The 9,370-nt window shown below is 45.0% G+C and overlaps 1 protein-coding gene across 2 annotated transcripts; it reads right to left on the bottom strand.

The window, feature by feature from the left end:
* Positions 1-2,906: 2,906 nt before the first annotated feature.
* LOC128455579 (atypical chemokine receptor 3) lies at positions 2,907-8,731 on the bottom strand. Of its 2 annotated transcripts, XM_053439251.1 has the most exons (3): positions 8,413-8,731; positions 6,879-7,039; positions 2,907-5,670 (listed from the first exon to the last, which is right to left on the bottom strand). In XM_053439251.1, exon 3 carries the CDS (start codon positions 5,600-5,602, stop codon positions 4,466-4,468), a length of 1,137 nt encoding a protein of 378 aa, XP_053295226.1. In that variant the 5' UTR covers positions 5,603-5,670; positions 6,879-7,039; positions 8,413-8,731; the 3' UTR covers positions 2,907-4,465. The 2 variants fall into 2 exon arrangements, with proteins under 2 accessions (XP_053295226.1, XP_053295225.1); XM_053439250.1 differs by lacking the exon at positions 6,879-7,039 and having other exon boundaries at positions 8,413-8,704.
* Positions 8,732-9,370: the final 639 nt, after the last annotated feature.

Genomic DNA, 9,370 nt, shown 5'->3' with positions numbered 1-9,370 from the left:
AAGCAAAAGTGGCAAACTGTAAAAACTCAAGCACTTGGCAGCACACGTGCCTGCCAAGTAAAATAAAGGCACGCTGAAGCTTTTTTTTTTACACTCTGAGTGTATTCAGACAGGGCTGCAGCATCCACTGTATGGGTGGGATCGGTTGGAATAATACTGTGGGATTTGGTTTGAAACATAGTAGATCACCTCATCTGGAATTTTAATTAAAACTCACTTAAATAAGTAAGCAAGTGCCTCAAGCACCCGGACTCCTGAGGGCCCCAACGGCCCCAAGTGCACTGTGGCAATTAGTTTATGGTGATTAGTTTTATTGATTTATGAAGTCCTGCTTCAAGTATGTAAGTTAATAAAGGTTATATTGTGCTTACATGGTGCATATTTTTGATTGATATTGATTTACCAAATTATAATGATATTAAAGACATAATGTGTAATAATTTTTCATAATGATTCGACCCATATGATATATTTTACTGACTTGAGCACTGACATTATCCAAATTGTTTCCAAAGCTGTTCAGAGAAATCCCAAATTAAATTCCAGGTGACAGGATGTTTCATTTGGTAATTGCGTCGTATCCACTTTACCTGTGGCTCCGTCCATCTCTACTTGTAAGATGAAGGTGATGAAGGAAGGAATGATGATGAAGGAAAAACACCCTGCTAGCCAGTTAGTCAGTCAACAGTCTATTTCCTACGCTGTTTGTATCGGTTACTTGTTATGGATAATGTTTATAAATAACCTTTTGCTACGTAATGTGAATAAAATGGTGGTGAAGACAACAACTCCCATGATCCCATGCTGCTACTTGTCATCATCATATGAGGTCTTTTGCTGCGTTTCAGACAACTGGGATATCGGATATGCCGAATTGAAATTTCCGACTTCTGAATTCCAAGCATTCCTATGTGATGGAACCATTGTTACACAAACAGATTAAAGGAGGGAAAACGATGCGACGCGATTATATAGTTTATGTTACCCAACTTTTATACTTGCAAACACTTTGCAATACATAAGAGGGAGAAAACACGCGCACACAGACTGTCACTCAATCTCACGAACAAGGACACAGGAGTCCAACAGAGGGTAGACGGGCCTCAGCGCTACAGTAACAATGTCTCCATGAGTGCTGCCATTGTTGTGTGACGTCAGACAACTGTTTCTCCCGAGGTCACAAGTCGGAACTCAGACTTTTAGTGTCTTTCATTTCACTTTTTCAAGCAGGAGATCGGAATATTAAAACATCCGAGTGGTCTGGAATGCAGCATTAGTTATTGTTTTATTTGAGAGACCCTTAGAGGCCAAATGTACGTATCATACTTTTAACATGCAAGAAAAATTGGGGCAAACAGCTCATTTTTTGTCCCGAGACCAGTTTCCACCCTTAATTTGGCTTTCAAAATAAATATATGTCAAGCTCCCGGCAAAAACAAAGTTGTCTAATTACTTGTTTATTGAGTTAGTCATTGACCTGGAGAAAGCCAGGCTGTAACTCTAGTGCGACTTGTAATGTGAGAAATCCCTCACACAAGAAATAAAGGATGATCTGTTTGTGGCAGCGGTGACCAGCACACACCAGGAGAGCTGCAAGATCAAGGCAGTGTCAATGGGTGAGAAGGAAGCCGGGTGGGGGGTGGGGTCAGTAGCAGATCACTGACTTGGTTTGACCTTTGGAAATCCCTGCACAGCTTCCTCATCAGACTGACCTTTGACACTGTCATGGAGTCGAGGTGCTCAGCTGCCCCTCACTTGCCAATACAAACTTTCAACACACTCTATCAGCTCAACTATGCTGTCTGCAGCTGTATGTGACCAGATACTGAAAAAAGCAGGCCTCTCTGTAGATAAGAGATGAAGACGAGAAAAAGGAGGAAGATCTTGTGGTTTAAATCAATGTAGATGTTCCAAATTATTTTCATATGTTGGAAAGAGGAGGAAAACAGACAATGTATCAAATGTCATCAGGGAGCAATGGATCACCACTCCTCTCCTCTGCCAAGTATGAGAGCTGACCTTGGCAGGAAGCTCTTCGAGGGAGCTCACCACATCCCTCCGCCCAGTTACAGTGGTGTGGTGCTTGGCCACCAAAATGATGTTCCCCATTTAACTCGTCATCCCGTGGGGGGAAAGGGGGAGAAGAGGCTGTCGATGAATGTGCATGATGTTCCCACATCTGGCAGCTGATTTCAAGAAGGCAGGGTGGAGCTTTGTCACATTAGCCTGCAGATAAGACCAGTGGCAGGGGTGTTGGCTCTCCCACGGGGGAGCGGGTCAAGTTCCTCGGGTAAAGGAGAACAGCGGTGATGAGATTCCGTCCCCATTATTGCGACAGCCCAGAAAGAGCAACAGGCTGCAATTCCCCCCACTGCTCTGCCTGTCTGCCTGTGTTTTCATCAGAGTTGTTGACGGCACATTAGCATCCTTAAAGGAGCTGAACAGTTTCCTTTTCACTCTTGTCTCACTAAATGAGGAAACATCATAAATCGACCTGTCTAGTTTTGACCCTGACTGACCCTGCTTGTCAAAAGAAAATGTCGGACCGTTCCTTTAAAGTGACAGAAGCGACATCTGTTTCTTTCACTGATGTTTGAAAGACAGTTAGTGCGACAGTAATTGAAAACTGTGTGTTTTATTTTACACTAAAAGCCTCATGCTCCATAACTCAACCATAACTTGTGAAGAGCTCGGTATGCAAGTCACGACAGCCGGGGGCAAACCACAGAAAGCTACGGTGACAATTCTTGATGTGTTTGTTGTGTAAGAATGCAGTGTTTAAAAGGTTTTCTGTAACATATTTATTGAAATGAAAAAGTATCTGAAGCATCTCAAAGCATGGGGGGGGGGGTTAGTAAGTTGTGCGAATACTTTTGTCGGAAACCAAAGACATCACTGAGGCTGAACAGTTTCTCTGTATTTAATATATAACAAAACACGTGTCACACATTACAATACAAAAGGAATGCCTCTGTTCTTGTAGACACATGTTGGCGTCCGCAGTCTTTTCTAATCGCGACATGAAATCTTTTCAGTGTAAAAGCGTCCATGTGTAACCGATCACATGACACAATGTGCTCTGTGTCGGCATATCAACGGTTTGTTGTTTCCTACAACAGACAGTGAGAAAACTGGTTAACTCAACGTTTATGACACATGAAACATCACCTATTGGTGTCACACACACACTGACACCCTCACACACATGCACACACACACACACACACACGCCCAAGCACACGCACGGGCACACACACACACACACACACACACTAATTCGATCATGTTCTTTGTTGTTTGGTCCCTAATAAACACTTGGTTGCTGCAAACCACAGCTGCTGTCTCCATGAGAGGAGTAAAGCTATTAATTCATGTTATTTGGTCATAAAGGTTTTAGCCACCTGTGATCCGTGTGCAGCAGCATGGACATGTGTGTACATACAGAGAGATGGTACAGCATATCGGCCTAATATTGTACATTTCAGAAAAGATGCATGGGAGCTACATGTTTCTGCTCAGTAGTCCCAGCTGGAGCCTTCAGACAATGTATGAAAATATTTACAAGTAACACAGAGAAGTTAATAATCTGCAGTGTGGAATGATGTTAATCATTTGTAAGAACAATTTGGCTTCCTTAGAGCAACAGTTAGACATACTGGGAAATAAGTTTACTTGCTCCCTTGCAGATAGACAGACGACAAAGTTGAAACCACTTTCGTGTCTTTACGCGTATTTTCAAAAGACTCTGGTCCTTTAAATGTTGCACAGAACAAACACTCATCAGATCATTTATAATTTTTAGTAGCATGAGGCAATTACATTAATACAAAAATACATGGTCATTGTCTAAAGGGTTCAGCTGGTGTGACATGAGGTTTGGATTAATAATGAGACAGCAGGACACTGAGCCGGTCAGTGGTTGGACTACAATGATAAGGCAGCATTGTATGAAGTGAAGCACTGAGCAGAGATCAGTGTGTGAAGACCTTCCATTACAGCGTGAGAGAGGCGAAACAATTAAAAAAGTATATAAATACAACTTAAAACATAATGATTAACAATATTACTAATATCATCAATATTCAACGCCTGTCAGATTATGCACGCCACGCACACAAACAGGCACAGCACAATCCTATAAACACAGTCAGGGCAATGATTTTACACAGTCACTGTTTTACAAATGAGTGACAGTATTCATATTATTTCAGTATCAGCTGTTATAATGAAACTGTTTTCTAAGTGCTTCAAGCTTTTCCTACAGGACTCAAGCTGATTTTTTTGTCAAAATAAAAAGATGCCGGATTGTTTTTTTTTGTTCTCCTTTCACCGTCATTTCATAAATAATGCTGCGAATCGTCAGAATCTGATGAGAACATCAGTCGTGACTTTGGTTTATATTACATTATCGTCAGTTAGATTTAGATACAGTGTTCAGAAAATGCTCATTGGGTTGTTTTGAGTCTCAGATCTGCGGAGGGTTTTCTACTGCGACGGCAGAGTACTCGGTCTCAGACATGTTGGAAGCATCGATGAGACGCGCCAAGCCCGTCCTCGTGGAGTATTTGAAGATGAAGGCCTTCATGAGGTCATAGCGGTAGTTTCTGTTGATGAAGTTATAGAGGATGGGGTTGAAACAGCAGTGGAGCAGGGACAGGCACTGGGTGAGGTGCAGGGCCACGTAAAGCACATTCTCCAGGCCACAGGTCAGAGGCACCAGGCCCAGCTGGGACAGGGCGTCGGCGAGGAGGACGGCGTGGTAGGGCCCCCAGCAGCCCAGGAACACAACGATGTAGGCCAGGATCACCCTGCGGCTCACGCGGCGCTCCTGCTCTATGGCGGCGGATGATTCCGAAGTCGAGGAGCGGCTGAGAGCTCTGGCTAGCAGGGCGTAAAACAACGCAATGACAGGAAAGGGGAGAGCGAAGCCCAGAAAAATGAAGCTCAGCTGCACTCCCACCATCCACTCCCTGGGGTTTTCCTCCGGGTACACGGGCCTGCAGAGCATGGTGTCCCCATGCGTCGACTTCACAGCGCGCAGGAAGTAGGTGTCCGGCAGGGAAGCCACCAGAGCTAGAAGCCACACCCCCACACACGCTCCGGTGCGGATCAGCTTCCTGCGGGGGCCTCCCGCGTTCTCCCCTTGATGCGACACGGTCAGGTAGCGGTCCACGCTCATGCAGGCCAGGAAGAAGATGCTGCCGAAGAGGTTGACGGAGAAGAGCAGGTGCGTGAGTTTACACGCCACCTCCCCGAAGGGCCAGTGGCCGTGCTGGGCCAGTGAGCTCACCCACACGGGCAGAGTGGCACACACGCACAGATCGGCGACTGCCAGGTGAGTGATGTACATGTGCGTCTCGTGGCGAGGGGTGGAGTCCCTCTGCGCCCGGATGTTGACCCAGAGGACCAGAGCGTTGGCGGCCAAACCGATGACGAAGATGAAAGTGTAGAGGATGCACATGGAGTAGAGCAGAGCGCTGCGGTTGAACGCCGTGGCGCACACCATCGCATTCACACTCGATATGTTGCTGAAGGTTTCTGAGAAGTTGAGTTCCGCCAACGACTCCCACAGGTCCTCCAGTTCGCTGGTGCTCAGACTCATTTTTCCGGGGCTGGGAGACGACCACAGATCTCAGGAAGGTAACACACCACCTCTGACTGGGACAGATCCTGCAAAAACATCATCAATTCATCAGTTCTTGCAATATATGGAAAAAGATCTAACAGGTAAATGCTTGTTTTCCCCCATTTAACCTTCTGGTATCATATTCAAAAAGCAATTTTCTGTGGCATTAAGCATGGCTTATTTTATCCATGTGGACTCCCACGGCATGAGCTAATAAAACAGGAAGCCACTTGAGGTATGCCACCAGATCCTGAAAAATCTTAAAGTGGTTTAACTGTTTAAACACCAACATAATGAGTTAATAGAGGTTCTCTGTTGTCGTGTCACAACAGTACAGAGTCGTGTTTGACTGATGCACAGTCAGGGAGCAGAACAATAAATGTTTACATTAGCTCCACTAGCACAGAGTGCAGATTAGACATAAGGAAGTGGGAGAGAGAAATCCAAACAGGCTCTATTTCCGGAGCGTTTCGGGCATTCCAAGATAACGCGCTGGTCAGGGTGGGAAACCTGATGCCACTTTAAAGAATGTTTTCTCTTAACTAGCATGTTATGGTCAGAGCAAACTCCCATGTTTCCCTTCTCCTCTCGGGGCGGAGGGAAGATGAAGGGTGAGAGTGGAGCTGTCGCCGCCCAGACGATGAAAGAAAAATGCTGCTCATAACCTCGAATACGTCATTTTACAACATCTGAATCTAATAAGGCATGAACCCTTGCAGGCAGTCTCAAACACAAGGGGCAGATAGGCTCGGAGTGAGGTGACTGAAGCAATATGCAAGATCACAGAGGTAACTGTCTGGAGCAGCTTAGCAGGCCACAAACCTTCTGAGGGGTCCGGCCCTGCACGGCTGCGCCTGCCTTGTCTTCACATTTTTTGTTTTCGCTGTGATGTCTCTCTCAGCTCCCCCTAACAGGCAGCCTGCCAGTGTGAAAGCTCGGAGGTGAAAGGTGATAGATCAAAACCGGAACACAAGTGGCTTAACCCCGCTGGTTTGTACGCCCACAGAGTGAATTGTGTGCAGGGATTGGCGGCGGGGGGGGGGGGGGCTCCGACACCCGCGAAAACTGCCGGACCTCGATTTAAACGAGGGTCACCAACCACTGGCTGACACAGCACGCCGGAAAAGCAGTGAAATGTGACCTCGCCAGACATCTGTCTGACTGGGAGAGAGGTGCTGTGCAGAGGATAATTGGACCCAAAGTCACAGAGGATGATGAAAGAAGACAGCAAAGTGGAAATATATATACACACCTGCAACATATTAGGATGTGCAGCTCTGTGGCGTGTCTCACCCATTCTATAGGCCGCTCACACTTTGAACCCGATTCAGGAGCGAATGTAATGTTTTGAACCCACATGTGTCTGAAGGGTGGCCCACAGTTCCAGATTTTATACAAACATATGATCAGCTTCTAAAAAAAGATATATAATTACAGATTAAACATACCTACATTATATTAATTCTAAACTTATTATTCATTATTAATTTCTTATGATTTTTGCATAAATGTGATGTACAATTTGGTTCTCATTTTCTTTTGACTTTAACAATATAAAGCTACAAGATTGTGTTCTCCTCGACCCCTTATAACCAGCTTTACATATTTACACATTTCTATCAGGATCATCTCAGGACTTCTACTCGGTTTTAAATCCAGGACTTGTATTAACGCAGTATCTTGACTCTTCGACCCTGCTTCTTCTGTTTGCTAATGGGAACATTTTCTCCCACCACGCTCCGCCCGCGATTAAAGCCCTTCAAAGAGATGTCAGATATCACACGTTTAATTTAACTCTCGGTTATTTTGACACACCGGGGAGCGCCATTCACTTCTAATGGAGGGATTGTGTACGTGGAGATAAATCCCTCACAATGGTCTCTGTCTAATTCCCTTATATTATATGGAAACTACCTGGAGGTGCCAGGTAGCCCCACAGGCTTCAAGCTCATTAACCTGTTAACGCCCGCGATCATCAGATAACAGCCACAGCACAGAGCCTGTAAGTCATCTCTCTCTCTCTCTCTCTAACTCTCCCAGGGTGTGTGTGGCAGAAAGTGTGTGTGAGAGAGAGAGGGCCTCTGCTTCTCCTCTTTTCAACTCGCCAGCATCCAGTTACAAATTAGCTGAAAACCTCCTTTGTTTCTCAATACACACGAAGTGAAAAGCAACCAAAGGCCATTTTCATGTGCTAATGCCGCCCGCAAGAATGGTGCAGGTGCTTCATGACAGTCACAAGTTCCCCCTGCCACTCTCTCTCTCTCTCTCTCTCTACAGGCTTTTCCTCCTGTAGCCCGGGATAAAGATCTGTTCCCCTCGGAAGGGACAGGACATCATGTTTCCGCGTAGATAAATAGCCACCGTGCTGCCTTGTCCGTCATTACGCACGGAACCAGTCAAGAATTCCCAGTCCACTGCTGAGCGCAAACACATTGTATCTCATTGTTGCCACTGTTGATTTATGTCAGGCTGGAGACAAACATGTCTTATCAGATGGCGGCTTGGTATACAGTAGTCTGACTCCGTGTTTAAATGGGGAGCCAGGTCAATTACGCGCAGGGAAGATGGAGCTGCTCAGATCTCGAAAAATCCCCAAAATGTTACAAAAAATGTTCCTCAAAAACTGCCTGCTTATCTTCTCAGAAATAATACTGAGTCGGTTACACGTATATTATGATATGTAACAATAAGTTAGCGGTTCAAACCACAGTATGGACCAAGCAATCCAAGGGGTTAGTAAACCAAGAGCCTCCTCACGCCAGCAATAGCTCCATTTATCGGCTTACCTGATTTTAAATCTTCCCTCCTCTCTCGCGTCTCTTCTGGTCCAAACACCTAGATTCGTTTTCGTCGAGTTTTACCGGACGAGTATTCTAACACCGAGTCCAGCGCAGGAAAAGGCAACTTGCTGCGCACAGGATCTCCTCCGCCTCCGCGAATCAATCTGAGCCTGTTCCTTGTTCTGCACTTGCTGATACTCTCAGGAGTTACGCCTCCAAGGCTGGTCCCAGCAGCGGTGCGTATTGACATGGCATCGTCCCCCTCGGGGCGCTCAATACGCAGCAAGCAATCCGGCCAGTTTCGGCAGAGCAAAGAGGAAATGAAGAAAAGAACGCACTGAATTCCAGCCATTTTATCAACGATGTGACTAATGCATAACATACTATTTCATGTGACGTCAAAATATCAAGTGTGTTGTTTGATGCAGGTCTATACACGCACACTGCACTATGTCCCGTTGTTTTTAATAAGCAACTAGAGCATGGATATTTTCGTGCATGTGGCATACAGTTTCAAAGCTGTGTGAGGACACAGCTGTTTAGATGCTGCTCACACTGTTCACTGTAACACTGATATATGAGTTAGTGATCGCTAAATACATTATAAATGTCACACACTACATAATAAAATGATTGTATGCAACATTCCACTTTGAATTGTGTGTTGACCCATGTACATAACCTGTAAAGTGGGATTTACGGTCTAATATTCAATAGTTTTGTGATCACGAGGGTTTTTTTAAGAAAGTTGCTGTTGTACTTGAGAAATGCTACATTAGCTTTAGTCCTAATGTTAGAATAAAGTCATTAAATTGCAAGAATAAACTTGTAATAAATAAAAAATAAACATTATATTGTTAGAATAAAAGAAAAAAAGATTGTTTAGGAAATAATCTAAGGGAAACCCTAGCTCAGCGGAGTTCTACTCCTTCTCTACCAATCTCACTGATTCTGTTCATAGATC

The sequence above is a fragment of the Pleuronectes platessa genome, chromosome 14 (assembly GCF_947347685.1).
Source record: "Pleuronectes platessa chromosome 14, fPlePla1.1, whole genome shotgun sequence".
Taxonomy (NCBI): domain Eukaryota; kingdom Metazoa; phylum Chordata; class Actinopteri; order Pleuronectiformes; family Pleuronectidae; genus Pleuronectes; species Pleuronectes platessa.
The sequence above is the reverse complement of the archived record's forward strand: the minus strand, read 5'-3'. Positions and strand labels throughout refer to the sequence as shown.